The sequence below is a fragment of the Haliaeetus leucocephalus genome, unplaced genomic scaffold, assembly GCF_000737465.1.
Source record: "Haliaeetus leucocephalus isolate CR32 unplaced genomic scaffold, Haliaeetus_leucocephalus-4.0 Scaffold450, whole genome shotgun sequence".
Lineage (NCBI taxonomy): Eukaryota > Metazoa > Chordata > Aves > Accipitriformes > Accipitridae > Haliaeetus > Haliaeetus leucocephalus.
The window spans coordinates 13,661,298-13,679,727 of NW_010972886.1; the positions used below are offsets into that span (position 1 = coordinate 13,661,298).

The 18,430-nt window shown below is 45.8% G+C and overlaps 2 protein-coding genes across 2 annotated transcripts in view; one reads left to right on the top strand and one right to left on the bottom strand.

Annotated features, from left to right (window-relative positions):
- PAK7 (p21 protein (Cdc42/Rac)-activated kinase 7) overlaps positions 1-777 on the top strand; it is a 43,233-nt gene extending 42,456 nt beyond the window's left edge. The window contains exon 9 of the mRNA XM_010574811.1: positions 622-777. Coding sequence (XP_010573113.1) covers positions 622-777 — 156 coding nt within the window. The remainder of the gene's footprint in view (positions 1-621) is intronic.
- An 8,887-nt stretch (positions 778-9,664) lies between these two features.
- Positions 9,665-18,430, bottom strand: part of LAMP5 (lysosomal-associated membrane protein family, member 5) — a 9,306-nt gene continuing 540 nt past the window's right edge. The window contains exons 3-6 of the mRNA XM_010574812.1: positions 18,161-18,292; positions 17,976-18,081; positions 16,290-16,478; positions 9,665-9,843 (exon numbers count right to left, since the gene is read on the bottom strand). Coding sequence (XP_010573114.1) covers positions 9,665-9,843; positions 16,290-16,478; positions 17,976-18,081; positions 18,161-18,292 — 606 coding nt within the window. The remainder of the gene's footprint in view (positions 9,844-16,289; positions 16,479-17,975; positions 18,082-18,160; positions 18,293-18,430) is intronic.

An 18,430-nucleotide genomic window follows, 5' to 3' on the forward strand; every position in this document is an offset into this window, starting at 1 on the left:
TACAAACATTTAATAAAACCATAGCCACACATTTCCATGCTCAAAGGATAAATTGCATCTTTAAGGTACCACCTTGAGCAGCGGGTCCTACACAGGACACGTGTGGGGTGGATGCGAGGCCAAACCCATCAGCAAACCATAGGCTTTTTAGTGCCCAGCCCCAGTTTTGCTTTTGCAGCTAGTGACAGCAAAGGGAGCTGCGCGGAGCCTTGTGCTCCCTGCCCTTCCCACCCTGCCCAAGGACCAGAGCAAGTCAGCACGTCAGACCTGCTGCTGATGGGTTGGTCCATCCATGCCCAGTGCCAAAGCCTTTGGGTACCTCCCATTTTGGGTGTGCTTCTAGAAGTCAGACCTGAGCTCTCAGCGTATGTTATTGCTTTTCTCACCCACCACATGCAAAGCTATGCAGTGTGTGCCATTCTGCACCCCACTGATATAACCAAATACTTTCAACATTAATGGCACATAGAAGACACATGGCCCTTCAGCTCAGTACATCTGTTGTTGTAGGACAGCTCAGTGTGTCCCTTGTCTTCCCAAGAAAAGCAGTGTGCACAGACCCAGCGTAGGCTGGAAATGGGTGTCTTTTTGTCCGTCCCTAACACCAGTGTGGTGTTTCAGGTCTCCTCGGTCCTCCGGGGCTTCTTGGACTCAATGCTGGTGCGGGAGCCCTCGCAGAGAGCCACAGCACAGGAACTGTTGAGACACCCGTTTCTCAAACTGTCTGGGCCCCCTTCTTGCATCGTACCCCTCATGAGGCAGCACAGGCATCGCTGAAGCTGACAACTTTTCGGGAGGAGGTCGGTGCAGAGTCTGGATAACGGCTGCGCAAGAATCCCAGCGGTTGTGTGGAAACCGTGGGCAGGGACGAGTGAAACCTTGCAGAGGAAAACCAGCCCCACGGAAATAATGTGGTGTGTAAAAAATCCAAGGAGGTGCTCTCTGGGGCTGCGAGGGACTGGGGAGCGATCCTGGCCACCAGCTGGGTGGCCATGCTCTGCCATGGACCATCGCTCCCCAGTGCTGTTGTCTTCTTGGCCATCCAGGCAGAAGGTGCCAAATGCAAACAGGGTTGGAAAGATAATTAGTACAGGATAGCACAACCAGAGTGAAACACCAGAATTTTATTGCAGGCTACAGCACTTCTATTTCAGAAGAACACTTTTCTGACAAAAAAGCACTTTTTATCTCAGTCATAGCAGCGCAATGTATTTTGCAATGAATTTGTAATTTTCTGTACAGTACATTTTGATAACTTGCAGTACTTTGTCATGTAACTGTTGTGTTAGTTAAGTATTAAGTGTAACTTAGCAAGAATTTGAGAAGATAAAGTTTCCTACTTTTTTAACCCTTTTGAAAACAGAAAAAAAAAAAACCAAAACAAAACCACCTTTAGGAAGTTAGAAGGTTTTGCAGATTTTCCATCAGGGTGAGGAGAGCGCTCATCCCGACATCACGGCAGCCCAAAGAGCCAACAATAACTGACACTTGTGGGAGCACTGGCAGTCTGGCTTTGGGCGCTTGCCCTCTCAGCGCTACCGGTGACGCGGTGGCAATCAGAGCTGCTGCTGAATGTTAGCGGTCATCAGGGTCTCCCTCCCCGTTTCTCCAGTGGTGGGAGCTAACGCATCCAGCGTACCTTTGCTCAAGGGTCATCTTCTCATGCCGTGGCGGTCCCTTCGTTTTATGCCACTGCAAGGCCAGTTTTGTTATCACAAGTATCTCCGTTATTTCTGTCATGCTCTGGAAGTGGAGAGGGACGGCAGGTGACTGTCCGCCCGCCCAGCGGGTATCCTCCAGAGCTCCAACAGAGCGTTGTGATGCGTTATGAGATGTTTGCCATATAGAAGAAGTCGTGCTGCTGTCTAGACCTTTTTGAATGTTGATGCAACAGTTGACTACTACGGTACAATTTTGTGTTATTTGTTGGATGACTTTGCATGTTAACTGTAGGCCTAAATAGATTTGCCTTTAAAATTTTTAGAAGTGCTTCATAATTATTTCAATGATAAATGAATTTTATTTATTAATGACTAGTTCTTTTTAATTATGTATAATATGAAAGCCATGTTCTTCAAGGGTTTTTTTTTTCTTACTGACCTCATTAATATCATTAAGAAACACAAAGCCAATTTTGTGAAAACACAGTTAGTTTCTTTCTTATTATGGAATTTCATAGTGAATAAATGAATTGTTATTTATTGTAGTAAATTATAACCAAACTAAACCTGGCAGGAGCCTGTCCTTCCTCCAGGACAAAAAAGTTGCCAATAGTAAAGAAGCTCCTTTAGTATTGCCCTTAAAAAGTTAAAGAGTATTTGAAGGGAGAGAAACAATTAAAAAAAAAGAATAGAGAAGATAAATATGAACTCAAACATTGAATAAATGTTCTTACATCTGTGTGTCTTACTCCCCGCTGCTTTCTCTTCTTAACCCTGTTTGCACATTTTAAGAAGACACTAAAGAAAATGTGTTTGGCTCCTGCTGCCCCGCCGCAAACACGCTCCCGGTACCCACCCGCAGAAACCTGGCAGAGCGCGCAGCACCCACAGCGTTCTAAGATCTTTCTATTTTGTAGTCTTAACAACTCAGGAAAACAGGCTGCACCAGTAAAGGCAATGACATACAGGCAAAACTGTAATACTAGCCACAAAAGTAAACTTTTTTAACCATCTTTGAATAAAAAAGGGGTTGGGGTTGCTGGGGGGGGGTTTCTTCAATATTCAGCACCTTTTAGGCTGTACAAGTGAAGAATTTTCTGCAACTTTCTTATCATTAGATACTTTAAACAGTATTCATCAAGTTTACTGAAAGTTTTGTCAGTTTCAAAGGGGTTTTTTGTGAACACCAACTGCTGGTGAGACAAATGCACATGCAAATTAAATAAATTAATTAATAAATGCTTTCATTTCCAGTGTGGGTTTTTTTTCCCCATGCCTTGTTTCTATTGTCTAAATTTGACTCTGTCCCACAGTACTGGACCAAGCAAATAACAAGAAAAAAGGAGGGTCCCTGTATATATGTCTGCTATATATATACACACACGCACGCACGTGTGTGTGTGTATATATGTAAGTATATATAGTGATTTATAGAGCTGCCCCTAGTGATTTTAAAGTGTTGTCAGTGGCCGTGTCTGCGTTGAAAGGCAGCTGCTCCTCCCTGGTCCCTTGCTGCTCGTCACAGCCGCATCCTGACCCCTGGGTGGGGAGTTGCCGGGAAGCCCCAGCCTCAGTGAAGGTCACAGGCTGAGCACCAGTACCATGAGGGCTTGGGGTTAGGAAAGCCACTGGATCCAAAATCAAACCTGTGCCTACCCACCAGCCACGGGAAGGGGACAGTCAGTAGTCAGCGGTGTACGGGTGCAATAAAATAGGTTGTTCTGTACTTTTTGATTGTATTTTTTAGTTTAAGATATTTGAAGAGCGAAGTGCTGCTGTCCAGCTATAATTTTCCAAATTAAGAAGGTAGGAGTAAGACCTCAAAAAAAGAACATCTCAGTGTCAGTTTTTCTCCTAGCTAATGGCACAATCACTGCATAAACAATTATGATGAACTACACGACACGAGTAAGAATAAGAAGCTTGAGATTCTGCTGTGCCTCCACCCAAAAAAAAACCTAAAAGAAAAAACAAAACAAACCAATGTAACAGTTGTCCCAAGCACATCAGACTTAAAAACCAAGGACCAGCAGGTTGGAAGAGGCAAAAGAGCCCCCATGAGTGGGGGGGAAAAAAAAAAAAAAAAATCTAATTTGCCGTATGGAAGGAAGTGCGAAGGCTTAGGGTTTGTAGTGCAATGGGGTGTGGCAAAACCAGGCAGCCTATGAGCTAAATACAACACCAAAAATAACCCTAAGTGAGGGGAAAAATAACAGAGGGAAATAATCATTCAAATCTGTACCATCAGCCTTTACAAAAAACTTGACGTGGGAGACTTACTTTGTTTCTCCCTGGGACGTTCCCACCCCCAAAGAGGCCAGTCCTGATCAGGCCCGGAGCACCCCTTTGTCTTGCACCAGCCTCCCCTCTTCTGCTTGCACAAAAAGAAACTTCGCCGTGGCAGAATCACCAGTGTGGTTTGTCAGGCTGAAGCAGATGATGTAGTTAGAGAAATATTGGAGAAATATCCATTTCAACCCAAGATACCATGATTCAGCCATTCTGAGAGTCCCACACACACGTTAGAAAAATACACAACTTCTCTACACACAGAAAAAAAGCTCTCATGGCTCAACACACATCAGCAGAGCTGGCACTTGAAAGAAACACCCAGACATGCTGTTGCGGTCAGTCATATAGTACAGAAAATCTTGAGACATGATTAGCACACCCATACAGCTCTGCATATGAAGTACTCCAGAAAGACCATACCTGTTGAAACATTTCCGCCTTCCTTTCCCTGTCCCTTAAATAATCCCTGTTTTTTTCCGTATGCATCCTTAATTTTTGGCTCATAACCATTCAGCTCTCATGCCTACTGAAACCATACCTCCCAGGCTCCCCAGGAGCATCAGTCAGCTAATGAATCTATAATATTATTTGCTCTCTTAAGCATCTTCAAGTCTTATAAATGAGGTTTTATATTACTTTTGGTTGCTAACATCAGTAAATGTTTCAAAAAGCAGTAGCCATCACTCAAAAAAAAAAAAAAGAAATGCTTAACTTTTTAGCTGTTTCACCCACAGCACTTCATATAAACTCAGAGCCAGGCAAAAAAGCAGGGAATAACCATGGCCTGTTACCTTGGGCTACACAGTTGACTGAGCCGTGTTCCCTGCCTGCTCTGCACATTTGTTCCTTGGGTAACCTCTGTAGGATCTTCCCAGGTCTCATCTCCTGCAACTCGATGGCTCCCGAGCCCTTATCCTGGTCCCTGTGGTCTCCGTGCTGCAGAAGCTGTTTCCTCCATCACTATTGCCTTGTAGGCTGTGCAGTCTTGCCCTTGTTGGGCATCTCAGCAAAAAAATATACTCTTTAGTTTTAGTTTTTTGGATACCAGATGCTGGGAGCATCCATTCACCCAGAAGATGTCTCCATCTGCTGCACCGGCTGAGGCTGAGCTCCACATACGGCCAGTTACTCCAGTGCATTTATTCCTGCCATTCACTAAGGAACGACGGCTTTTTCTGAGGTCACCAGTTCTACAAGTATTCACAAATACTCGTCATATTTAGTAGCAGAGGCCAGGGCATTTACTGGCTATGTAACTCCCCTCCTTGGCAAAACATCAATAATTTATAATTAAAGTTCTAATCATAAGTACTTTGTAAGTCATTACCAGCTGCTTTAATAAGTGCTTAATTATTACAGGTCCTTATAGAGCTCAGTAAGGTGATAAGTTTCTTATATTTACCCACCTTCTACTAGTGTGTTCATAAACATCTATAAAGCAAAGTGTTCAAGTTTGCAGCTAGCTCATAATAAGCCATCAGTGAATGAAAGCTAACCATAAAATGAAATCACAATAAAAGTGCTGCCATCCTCAAGACTTCGCTGTAGTTTGATGGGCAGGAGGGAAGTTGGACGACTTTTTTAACCTCTCTCAGAAATAATTTTTCAAAAATAGGCTTGGAAAGCTTAAATTGATGGAAAATTCAGAGTCAATTCAGTAAGTAATTGTTAGCAAAAGGATGGAAAGAATTGAAAGATTCAAAGGGTTTTCTTTCAACATCTTAACTCTTTCTTTAAAGAAGATACATCAGTTTGGGGCACAATGCAAACTGTCGTTGAGCTGAAATTATTGTTTCTATTTCCTTTCTTCCCAAAAAAAAGAGAGGAAAAGCATTTCAGTCCAAGAAATTATTTTCTATCTTAATTCAGAAAACCAAGAAATTAATTATTATATTCATACAACCCTCTTCCTGATAGCTTACAGACACTTCGAGCCTGAAGGTGATGCTGAGTGCTACCTAAAGGAAACCTCTATCATGAAAAGCAGCAAAAGTTCTTAGGGCATGTGGGCATAGGGTCAAAGGAGCAGCATCAGCTTTTGGGGGGTTGTCCTCTCCTCCGATGGCCGATGCCACCACCTCAGAGCATTGGCCAATGCTCAAGCAGTGGGATCAGTCAAGGACAGTTTCCTATAAGCGGTGAAGACAAATGTTTTCCTTGGGCGGCTCTGCTATGACTACCCTTACAGGGTCACTGCAGGTTGAATCAAAATTAGTTTGCAAAGTAAACCATAAATTAGAATTTTTCCATCTCAAATCAATGTAGACGTTTGAGAGCATCTCCCTGTTACACCAGGTGGGTCTTGCTCACTTTCTGCAAATGGGGAACCAACAACATGACCTACAAGAGGCTAAAACCCACCAGCAGCTTTACTTGAACAAGGCACAACAAACTCCAGCTGCTCCAAAAACCAGCCTGGAGATATGTTCAGCCAGCAGCTCCATCCACCAGCCACTGCCTCTCCTAAGAGCGACGCTATGGCAGCTAAGCCAAGCCCCAGGTTTTGTTGCCTTCAAACAGCTCCATATAAACCCTGAATTGTAGCTTGCAAGGGAGGATAAAGGTTAAACATAGCCCGTCAAATGCTGCAGGGGTGCCAAGCAGTGGGTTTCCCACCTCCTGCTCCAGTTTTGAGAAGTATCTGTCAACCCCTTGCCAGCTATTGACAATGCCCTTCCTGCCTCCAAACCAACTCTGCAAAATAAGTACAATTTCTGCGGAATATAAGAAACTATAGTGCAGATGGGATTGCCACTGATGGCTTGTGTGAGGAGCCATCACACGAGGTAAATGCAGGAGGCCAAGAGGAAAGGAGCATGAAGACTTTGCTTGGTTGTGTATTTTGGAATACTTTGCATCTACTCTGCTTCTGCCACTGGCGATGCAATGGCCACGGTGCAAGGCTGGATCCACCCAGGGGTCATGGAAAGTAGCTGAGAAATGCAAGCCCAGTACAATCATCCCTTCTTTGGGTTAAAAACGTGGGGTGGATCGGAAATAAAAACAACTTATAAAAAGTGCTGTGATGTGCACTTCCTTATCTCTGTAAAGCTTCTCCTAAAGGCAAGTGGAAGGGAAGTAGCTCTCTTTTATGTCCCCCATTTAAAGTTTTGATATCCAAACTGACACACAACTAACTCAAGTTTTGCAAGGAAAAAGAAGGGGGGGGGAGGGAGAGGGACAGGTGCAGATGAATGTGAAAAGAGGGAGAAAAAAAAGCCCTAATGGGCTCTCCTGGAGAAACAGATGGCACAGGGGAAAAACAGGATCCTTCCCCTTGTTTCCAGCCTCAAAGTCCTTCTCTTCCCCCATTTTTCACAGACAACGTCCCAAGTCTTTTATCTCTCTCATTATACTCAACTGAACCAGCAGAAATTGCTCCTATTGACACCAAAGACTTGCAGCTCACCGGGAGAAAACCAGCCAGGTGAGGACTGGCCTCTACTGACTGGGATGTCTCCAGTTTGATGCAATTTCCATCCCCATCCTGCCTCCATGTCCTGCCCCACCGCTGCTCACCCACACAACCGTGCTATCCCAATGGCTCATTCCTGCAGCCGCCTTGCCAAAACGTGCTGTTCAGAAGACTAAGTACAATGGAGAGGCTCCTTTGCAATCTGCAGTTCAGCCGTTTGCTTCCTTTTTTATTTTACTTTGATTTTTTGGGATGTCAAATACAGGAGCAGATGTTCCAGGCTGATGGGAGCTGGCTAGGAGAGCCTGTCTGGCTGGAGGGCAGACAAGAGGGAGGCAGGACAAAGCTGATAACTATGGCCCCTCTCTATTAAGGAAGAACTTTTAATCCTCTTATTTACTCTCCTGCTACCTATGGCTTTTTCTGGCTGCCTCTAAAAGAACCTTTTCTTTTTTTTTTTTTCTTTTTTTTATAATAATCAGCTCATTGTAGACAGTGGCACTTGGTCAACCCAAAGCCCGCCCAGAACACTTTCACCAGAGCTTTAAAAGAAAAGGGCAAAGCCACAAGCTTCATTAGCACCGTAATTCTGCTTCTTACATCCAAACAAGAAAACAAAAAGCTGAACGTAACATAGAAATGAGACCAGGAATAAGACAGGACTAAAGAAAGGCTCTTGCTGCGTCCACCTTCATAAAAAAAAAAACCCAAAACCAACTAAATTTTGGAGGAGGCTGCAGCATTAAAAAGCAGTTAAGTTTCTCCCCTCACATTTCTCCACATTGAAATTACTATTTTTCTTTGCTTATTATCCTGTTTTAAGCTGAAAGGGAACAGTCTGTATGAGCCCCTATTTAGATCAAATCAGTTCAGAACCAAGAAGGTTATTTTCCATAGCCTAAACTAACACAAGGTCTGGACTAACTCTTGCTGCAGTAACACCAGAGCCAAGGGAAGCCAAACGTTTCAGTGGGAACTCGACAGGACCAGAGTGAAACACACCACTGCCCACAAAACACATAAGAAAGAAACAGCTGAGAGATTAGAATATTAGAAATAACCAACAAATCACAGAATACTGAGCTACCACCATGTCTTCACCAAACCATCTGTACCAAAAATACCGCTAGAATAAATCCTACATTTAACATCCATTCAGACGATGTATTTTTGCACCAATTCCATTAGGTATCACGGAGTTAGTAAAAAGCATTACATCATTTCAAAATAAGAAGGCAAATCAAGTATTATATATGTACATGTTTTAATTAATTTTAAAAATTGTCTACATTTAAGGATAGATTTCAAGGGTTCCCTTATATTGTTTTCCGTTACATTAGATTATACCTGAATAATCTGCATAGTAACTTTAACATTTCTGTTTTCTTTTTTTTTTTTTTTGTTTCATTGTGAAAATATTGGTTACAGGTAGCAATGTAACATCTCAACGACAATCACAATACGTGCAGGATGTCCAGCCAGAAGCATTTCTCAGTTGACTTGCAGTAGCATGGCACTTTGTAATTTGTGTATCAATACTCTTTTTTTAATTATTTTTTTTAAGTTTAGTTCAGATGTGGGTCAAGAAGCAAAAACAAACTTTCTTCACTCAGTCTCAAGTGTGGGGTCAGCTCCTCAGCTGGCTGCAATCTGCTGCACTGGAGTTATTCCAGTTTATACCAGCTTGAGGTTCTGGCCTTTTTTTGTTTTGGTTTGGTTTAGGTTTTTTCCCCCCTCAAAACACACTTGTATTGCCTTCATGCTTTCCTTGACTTAAGTGCAAACTTCAGGAATGTGGTTTGAATCCCTTCATTAGAGGACCTTAACAAAGTCCGTGCAATGGCTCTGTCCCCTAGCCCTGCTCCCTGTACAGACATAAACAGAGAGGGCTGAACGCTGCCAAGAGCAATGCATTGGGGAGGGAAGAGTCTCTTGAGAGGGAAAAAAAGGAAAAAAAAAAAAAAAAAAAAGCTAATTTTGCCCCAGGGTTGAAGTTTGACATGCAAAGCATTTCTATTTCCAGATCATCAGCCCAGCTGCTTAAGAAGGTATTCATACCACCTACTGCCACAGACAGACTCCTAAAATCAGATGCTCTGAGTCTTCTTACAGAGACAGCTATGTCTCTGCACTGACTAGATTAAAGCCTAATCTTAACTTGTGCGTCTCCATGAAACACCCACGACTAGGTGTTGTGAATACCGTCTCTCGCCCCCCCATAACCTTTCCTCACCTTAGAAAAAAGTGCTTTTGCTTTTTCTACCTGATAAATATATGGGCTGCTCCATCCTGTCCCCTATCCCATGTGTTTGTACTGAGATCTGTCCCGAGGAATTTGCACTTGGTTAGCTGTCAGCTTGTGGTGGATATGGTAAACGCAGAGGGTTATCACGATAACCAACCCCAGTATCAGGCCCAAAATCAGAGGCAGGGTTTCTTCTAACTGCTCCCTCTGGTCCACTGGGCACTTGTGTTCTGCAGGGAAAGAAAGAAAAGAAAAGAGAAAGAGAGAAATAAATGAGACATTGCAAATCTCAACTCCTGCTGCAGTAGCAACCCAGAGTCACAGCTCCGCACCAGGGGTCCCTGCGCAGCAAAAACAGCCGCAGCAGCAAGGAGAGACAGCAGCCGTCGTCGGAGTCCTGGGGAGAAAATCAATTGCTTTGGAGGAAAGGGAAATCACAGTCACAACACAGGATTTGGAGGGAGAGGTAACATCTGTCAAACCAGCCGACGCAGTGGGAAAAAACGCTTTCGTGCCCCTAAGTTCCTCTTCATGCCTCTCTGCCATGTACAGCCATGGCTTTGTTGGGAATGCGACAGGATAAGTACAAGTTTCCTGACCACGGCTGAAGATCTGCTTTGTTTATTTAGTTATAGAGTCTATAAATATTGCATCATGAGACCTCAACATCAATAAGTCTTTAATTCTGCATCAGACGTACCCTGCTCATCGTTAAAAAGATTCTTCCCCTCTATCTGCAAGCTGGCAGAGATCTAACAGCATCTCTCCCCCGTCTCTGTGAGCTCCCCATGGGGAGTTTACCAGCACTGGCAGAGCACATGTGTGTTTGTGGCCAAAGAGCATCCCAGAACGCCACGTTTTTTGTCAAATATGGCAAAGGATGAGGATGAGCAGAAGCAACGCGGCCCTCCCCAGTGTTTTTCTCTCCGACCTACGAGTCCCCATCATAGTGTAATAAACGACTAGAAAATAACCATAGCTACAATGGGAAAACACTTTTCCATTTAGCTTGCAAAAGCCACCAAGGTTGGGAAATACATTATGCTGGTAATCCCGGTTCACCTCCCTTACACTTCCAGAGTCTACTGCAGGCCTGAATGACAGGATCACGATTTACTTTTTTCCCCATGGGACTGCTGCTTATTCGTGCTGACGGACAGGCAAGCCGATGTTGCCGAGTTGGGTCTGCCAGACCAAAAAGAAAAAAAATGCCCACTCTGGGAAAAAAAAAAAAAAAAAATGGCTACAAGGGAAAGGAGGGAAAGTGCTCTGGCCCCTGGGTCATCTTCACAGCACTAGAATTGTGCTGAAAACAATGAAGACAGCAATTACTTAAAAGAAAAAAGCAGGTGAAAAAAGGCTGCATGTTAGATGAGCAGATACAAAGGGCATCACTAATTCCTCCCATCGCTAAAGACTGTCCAGATGGGTTCCCCAGGCAGCTGATTGCAAGACAGAGAGATCTGCGACGAACCACAAACAGCAAACGCTCTGCAAATCTAACGGCATGTGGCAAAGAGCAGGAAAAACCCAGAGACCCCCCAGGCCCAGGCATGAGGTGTCAGCAGGGACGTTATCTCCAGCGGTGCCAGCACCTCCAGAGCTCTGTCACCTCCCGGAGCAGAGCCCTCCTCCCAGCACTTGGCTCGTAGCAATGCCATCAGGAAACATTTTGAGCTGAAAATGAAGTGAAACAAAAAAGCAAAAGTGAAATGTAGTCTAACAAAAAAAATGTCCTTTTCGGTTCCAGTTGCTCACTGTTTCACCAGAGGAGTGATTAATCACCAGGACTGTTACAGGCGACTCAGCACTTGCTGCAATGCAGGGGTTTTGTTTGTTTGTATTCAGGAGAAAGGGCAAAAAACCCCTGATTATTATTAGCTCCCAAAATCGGGTTTCTAGAGCTTTATGAAAGCCTTCCCAGTTTAGGATGCTAAGGCCTGACCAGACCCGCGGTGCCAAGGCAGAGACACAGCGGCAGGTTGGCATCCCAGACCTGATTGCGGGAAAAGGCATGCACGGTGCTCCGACCCCGCTGCCCACGTGTCAGGACAAAGCAGCACCCCTCCGATGGGAAGGATCCATGCTAGAGGAGCCCCTGTGCACTTGCCATGCGCCTGCAGACAGCCCGATGGGCCGGGGTGTGCTGATGTGCCAATTAGCGGTGTTTCAGTCCAGCTGCTGCAATCTCCTCCGGCAGGCACTAATTTTTGCTTTGAAAGTGGTTTAGCTTAAACCCTACAGAAAAATGAAACAAGCCTGCCGTAAACCCAACTGAGGACATTCACCTGTGCTCAAACATAGCAGGTTTGCCCGTGTGCCTTTCCTTAAACAAGAACGATGCTGAGTTTGCAGGAGAACGGGGTGAACGTGGAGGTCTGCAGCCAGTGAAGAAGGCAAAGCTAAAAGCACTAGTGCCACGATGCAGAGGACTAACCCAACTCTAAAGCACCTGCTTGCAATATTCCCAGCTTTTGCCAAAGCAAACCAGCTGCAGAGCACAAAATGGGCCAGAGGACCTGGCCAAAGCTCTGGTGTCCACAGAAAGCCACAGCTGTATTTGAGTGTCTGAGTCACAACTCAAGAAGGTGTCAAATCTTGCAAGCAGCCAAGGAAGATAGTTCTTTATCCTGACACTTTTTAAAGAGGATTAAAAGAAAAAAAGCCAACAGGAAAAAAAAAGAAAAAAAAAAAAAAGGCAAAGCAAAGCTCGCAGTCTCCAGCAGCACACCCACAAACACTGCTGCACCTCCATGGGCAGAAAGCACTCTGCCTCAGCAGCCTTGCAGAGCAGCCACCCCCCGCCTTACCAACACCTTCTCCTCATCAGACAGATCCATTTTCTCCTTTTGGAGCAGACTGCAAAAGTCTGGGCTCTTCAGAGAGCATAGAGGGAATGGGAATAGGGCTGTGGGGGACCCAGCACGGAGGCACAGGCAAGTGGTAAGCACAAGCACATTTGCAGCAGAACCAAGGCTCTCCAGGTGCTGACTGCTAGGAGAATGAATTTTGTATTTTGACATTAATATAATGTTAAAACACATCATTTTACACAAATAAAAATATTTTCACATTTATAACAATATACTTTAACATTTATAAGCATTTTTCGCCCCAAGAGTTCAAAGCATTGCACAGGCACTGAGGTCCACAACACCACAGGGAGGTAGGTAACAGGTATCATCCCTGGTCTATCAACAAAGGAAAATGCAAAGGGGGAGTGGGAGGGCAGAAGGGTTTGCATAAAGTCCACGGCAGCCACAAATTCAGACACTCAACCCCATCAAGCACAGCGCAGGCAGGTGGGCTGGTTGATGCACGACAAATGAAATGCCATCACATTGGGAACTGCTATGTATTTTAAATCAATGCCTTCCGCAGGAAAACAGCCCTTTCTATCAAATTTTCCTGAGTATTTTGCTTCAGGTCACAGGGATCTCAGCATTTCCTAAATCGCTAGGTTTTACCCTCACTCCAGGAAAGCAAAAAGGTCCCTGGCAAATTTTCAGGTGATGCTGGGAGTTTTGCTGCATCCCGAACCCAGCAGGGTCACCCCTTTGCCAGAGAGGTGCCACCCCCCAGCCCAGGGTCCCTGCCCCGTCGAACAAAGACTGCAGGCGGATACAAAGGAGGCATTTAGGTACATCCCCCGTTGTTCTTTTGTGCTGTGCTTCCTCCAACGCCACACAGCACCCAGGCTCACGTACCGCCACGGTTTCTATGGTGAGTGCTCGTCCAATTTCAGTACTAGGCTATGAAACCACCCAACAGGCCCATTTTCTTGTTTCAGCATCCTTCTGCAGAACAAATAGCAGCACGGCAACAAAATCACCAGTTTCCCGCAGTCACGACCACAAGCCGGACGACCGGTGCAGGGGCTGTTCGAAAGGATGAAAAAACAGCCCAGTTGTGTCTGGCATGACAGGATGAATTTTTGAGATTTTGAGATGGGTGTTTGTTAAGTGATTAGCTTAATAAAAAGGAAAAAAATAATAAAAAAAAAGACTGAGTGATTTTTTTAAAGGTGGCTGCATACCTTGCAAAGAGGAGCTACTAGGTGCCCAAGTCCCTTGAGAAAATATGGCCCTCGTTTGGGGTGGCTCAGAGGGAGATGAGACCTCCCACAATCCTGGTCCCTAATTCTCAGCCTTTGTATCCTTTTGTATTAGTATTTTGCGTTATTTTGATGAAAATCAAAAGAGGTGACAATTTCTGTGGGGTTCTTTCATCAATTTAAATGTTCTCCTTGCATGATCTTGATCCAGCTCTCCCTTTTACTGATCTTTTAAGCTGAAAAATGTATGCACATTTTCCCTATTAAAAAAAAAAATTTCCCCAGCTCTGAATGAAAAAAAATGTTCTGCTTCTGTACTGAAAAAAAGTAAATATATATATTTATGTGTATTTTTATATTTTTTGTAAGGGTTGGAAGCAGGGTCTTAAAAAGAAAAAAAAATATTCTAGCACATGAGTTTAAGCATTCAAAAAAAATAAGAGCAATCCAATCACAGACTACAAGCTTTTTAATCTATCCCAGACAGGACAGTGTCAGGACTAATGACAAAACCTTTCCCCCCATTTCTTTGTGGTAAAAGTGTGTTGACACTCCTGCATCTCTGCAATTCTTCTGCTCTAGCAGGTCTCTTTCTCTATTCTAAAATATTTTAAAATGTTCTGTAGCTTGTTCATAATTAATAGGAATTTTACCTAATGGGAAATTAATGAACCAAAAAGGAGAAGGCTAATTACTGTAATTTAAGATTGGCAGTGATTATCAGACCCCACAAAGAATCATGTTTTGCCATGCATGTGCTGAGGACACGCTGGTCCGCAGGGCTAGTGGGGACGTGCCACTGGGAGAAGTGGCAGAGCCCCGCGCGAAGCTTCATTGATTAATGACCTCTTGGGCATTTCTGACCATCCTCTCCAGGTGCTCTTTGCTATTTAACTTCCAGTGGAATTCAACAAAAAGAAGTGTCACTAAATAATGAGAGCAACAAAAAAAAACCAGAAAGCCTGGCAAAGAGAAACCGTGCTTTCCTCAGGAGGAGGAATTCCCCACACATGTTTAAAGATTGCTAAACCAACCAGGGCCTCTTTGTGTCCTGGAGAAAAAAAAACCAACAAAACTACAACAACAAAGGAAAAAAAAACCAAACCAAACCAAAACTGCCTGATATGAAAGAGCATATCATGAAAAAGGCAGGTAGTTGCCTTTGGCAACGAACCCCAAGTCTGGTTCTTTTAAACGCGAGCTCTTGGACTTGACAGGTTTGGTATCACAGAGACACAGCAGCTAAAACTGAGTCCAGACTTGCATATTTTAAATATGCTTTTCTCAGCCTCCAAGGTCTGCCCAGCCAAACCCTGAGTGCAGGAAGCCTGGCTCCAAGAAGGGAGGAGAGGATGAAGACGTGCCAACAAAAAATAATAGGAGACTATTAAATTCTACTTTTTTCTCACTGTAACCTATGCAAAATGCGGTACTACTTCGATAGGAAAAAAAAAAAAAAAAGATTTATTTGTGCCCACAGATAAAACCTACTCTGTACTACACTGGCCTTGCCATGAGTAATTCAGCCACACAGAGCTCTGCCAGAGCCAGCGTACATAATAGCATGTATTTACTACATCAGTTAGAGGAATGTGAGTCATGAGCGTAAGTGCTCGGTTCTGTAGTCAGTGCTGGTTTTTTATTGTGTTCTAAAATATTTCCCACACGCAAAATAATAAAGCTCCAAATTTTTAATGCTAAGCTTGAAAATAACACCACCATTTTCTAGCTCGTTATTAAAAGATTTGGCTATTACAAATTTTATTTGCATCTTTTTACAATAATGGAGTTAACTAATTTGCTAAGATGGCACTATAAAAAGGGGACTAGTCTCGAAGTCCTAATTCAGGTGAGCATGTTTACACTCCCTCATTCAACCTGATGGAAAAGGCAGGAGGATGTCAGGAAGGAGGAGCACCACAGGTTCCTCAAGATAAAGGCAGGAAAAATCTGCAGGAATTCTGCCCCATGGCAGTACTGCTGCTGACTTCAGTACAACCCTTTGATACAAACAGCACGTTAACTCACGTTTTCTTTTATCCACAATTAACGTTAAAGAAACCTAAGAAGAGGAACAGCATCCCCTGTGTTTGGCGCATGAGGTGCCTCACTGAAGTCCCTGTTACGCTTCCTTCATCCTTGCAATGAGCATTAATCAAACTGAAGCCAGCAACGCGCATCGCAAGTATTTCCTGCCACTACAGCCCCAAGCTTCCCTCAGGGTGCAGTGGCCCTAAAAAGCCCCTGGAGCTCTACCGAAGCACCTTCCGTGCTGCAGAGGAGACACCCAACCCTTGCAGGGCTCCCCAGGGACCAGGCAGCTCCAGGGCTTGCTGGCAACCTAGCTAGGTAAGTCCTTACAGAAGCCAGTGTACATGCAACAACAGCCCATGTTCTGACCAAATAGCGGCTGGGCTGAATTTGTAAAGGCTTCTGGGGGACCATGGCGGCAGGGAATGGGTTGGAGGGACTGCAGGGAGCACTGACCACCTGCTGGAGGGAGGGGAAGGTGCTCTGATAAAGGTGGGACCCAAATTCCTTCAGCGCATTGCGACATCCCCAAAGGCCACAGCAGCAGCAGCATCTTGCGGATGCAGGACGTGCCTTCACCCTGCATCTTACCTTCACTGAAGACAAAATCCGCGGTGATGTCGAAGGGCTGGACACGTACTTCCGACAGCAAGAGCTGCACAGACTTCTGGTGGTCACTGGAGATGAGGGAGATGGTCTGCTGCGCCTGGCACTCGTAGGACTTCCCAGCTGGGGTGACCAGGGCAGAGAGATGGTGTGAGTTGGCCGTGTGCTTCCCGGCTGGCCAAGGGGCAGAAACAGCAGAGGTCAGGTCCTGTCTCTGGGGGACCGATGTGACTTTATTAACAAAGCTAATGAATTGAACACAAGGGCATGCAGGCAGTGTGCAATGCGGCGGCCACACGCTCCACTGCTCTTACAGCAGCATTTTCTCCTGGGGTGGGACCATGCTTTTGGCATGACACCACCACATAGCCAGGGCAACTCCCGCACTGGGGTTGCCTGCCCACAAGCAGGAACGGATGGCTGCAGCGTGCGGTCCTGCCGGTGCAAAGGGGAGAGCTGGCTTTGCTGCTGCCAGCGATGCTCGTGTCATAGGACTTGAAGTCCATAAAGTTGGAGGAATGGTTTCTATTGATGTATATGCAGATTTCAGCCTCGGATTGTGCTCATACTCCCTACGTTTGGGGAATGGCAATTCCTGCGGCTGCACTTGGGCTCTGAATTCAGGTGGGAAGGAGCAATGCCATTTGGGGACCTCACTACAAAGCAAAACAGGCCATAACACCTTTCCTGAAAATACAACATGACCATTTCACCCAAGTATAGATTATGAGAAAATATTTTCCCATCACATCAAGCTTGTTTTATAAATGAAGGCTGAATGCAGCTCAGCAAGGTGGAATGAGGGAAGCCTTCCACCTCCTGCTCTTCTGCAGCCCTTTGTTCCCCTCCAGCAGCACAGAAAGGCGATCAGTGTTTCGCATTTGCAGAGGGTGATGAGGCACGACCACCACCGTGTTTTGGGGACACAAGCAGTTGAAACACCAGTGGGAAAAACAGCTCCGTGTCCAGTGTGTCTTACGCCACAAACTTTTAACACACCATTCGCTGGAGTTAGGAAAATCTTGAAGAACGGCAACTTGCAAATGACAGTATATCTGTTTTCGATACAAGACAACTAATTTCTCAGCAGAAATGGACTAACAACGAAATGAAAGCCAAAAGAAAGGAAACCCAGTCAAAAAAGAGGAGAGGCTGTTGGGTGTGGAGGCGTGTAGGGGCATGGATATTGATGTCGATCTCATTGTTATCTTGGGAAACCACGGCTTTCCCACCTCTTCAACCATCATCAGAACCAAGGAGGTAATCAACCTTAAAAAACATCTCCCGCAGGAAAGGAGGCAAATTTTCCCGACCAGGCGGACCCCTGCCCCGCTGCCCACCCCCTCGAGCCCCTGGGTCCCGCCGGGAGGGCCCGGGACCGCGCAGCAAACGGGCAGAGGTAGGGCTCTCCCTCCCACGGCAACCGCGGTGATTAAAACCAAGAAACAAGAACAGAAAGGAGGGGGAACAAAAACTAAGACGCGGTTTAAAACCGGCACCCGGTCCCGGCTTTGTCGGGCGGGTTTGAGGTATCTTTTTTCCCCCGTTAAACTGCATTTAGGCGAGCAGCCCGCGGGGTGTCCGCGTCGTCGGCCCCCCCCCCCCGCCCCGGCTCCGCGCTCGCCAGACGCCAGGGATCTGCTTTGAACCCCGTCCCCCCGGGGCGCTTACGGCTGACGGCGTCCTTGAAGTAGGTGCGCTCGGCGGTGTCGTAGGTGAACTGGACCCGGCTGAGCCTCCAGAAAGCCTCCTGCCCCCGGGACGTGTTGTGCCCCTCCTGCCGAGACAGGGCCGGTCAGACCCCGGCAACACCGCCGTGCGCCCCGCAGCTCCCGGGCGCGGGGAGAGCCCCGTACCTTCAGGAAGAAGAGTTTGAGGGTGTACGCTTGCTCCAGCCAGGAGATCTCCAGCTCCGACTCGTTGGTGCCGCACTTGCCCTTCATCTCGGCGCCCCGCGACAGCGGGATATCGGCTTGCTCCGTGATCAGCTGCAAACGGGGAGCGGGGCTCAGGGGGGCGGCCCCGCGCCCCCCGCCCCGGGCGCCCACAGGCCCCCCACAGCCCCGGCTGAATATCCTCGGCGACGATGAAGGACTTTCCAAAACTACCGGCGGATTTCCACCCCC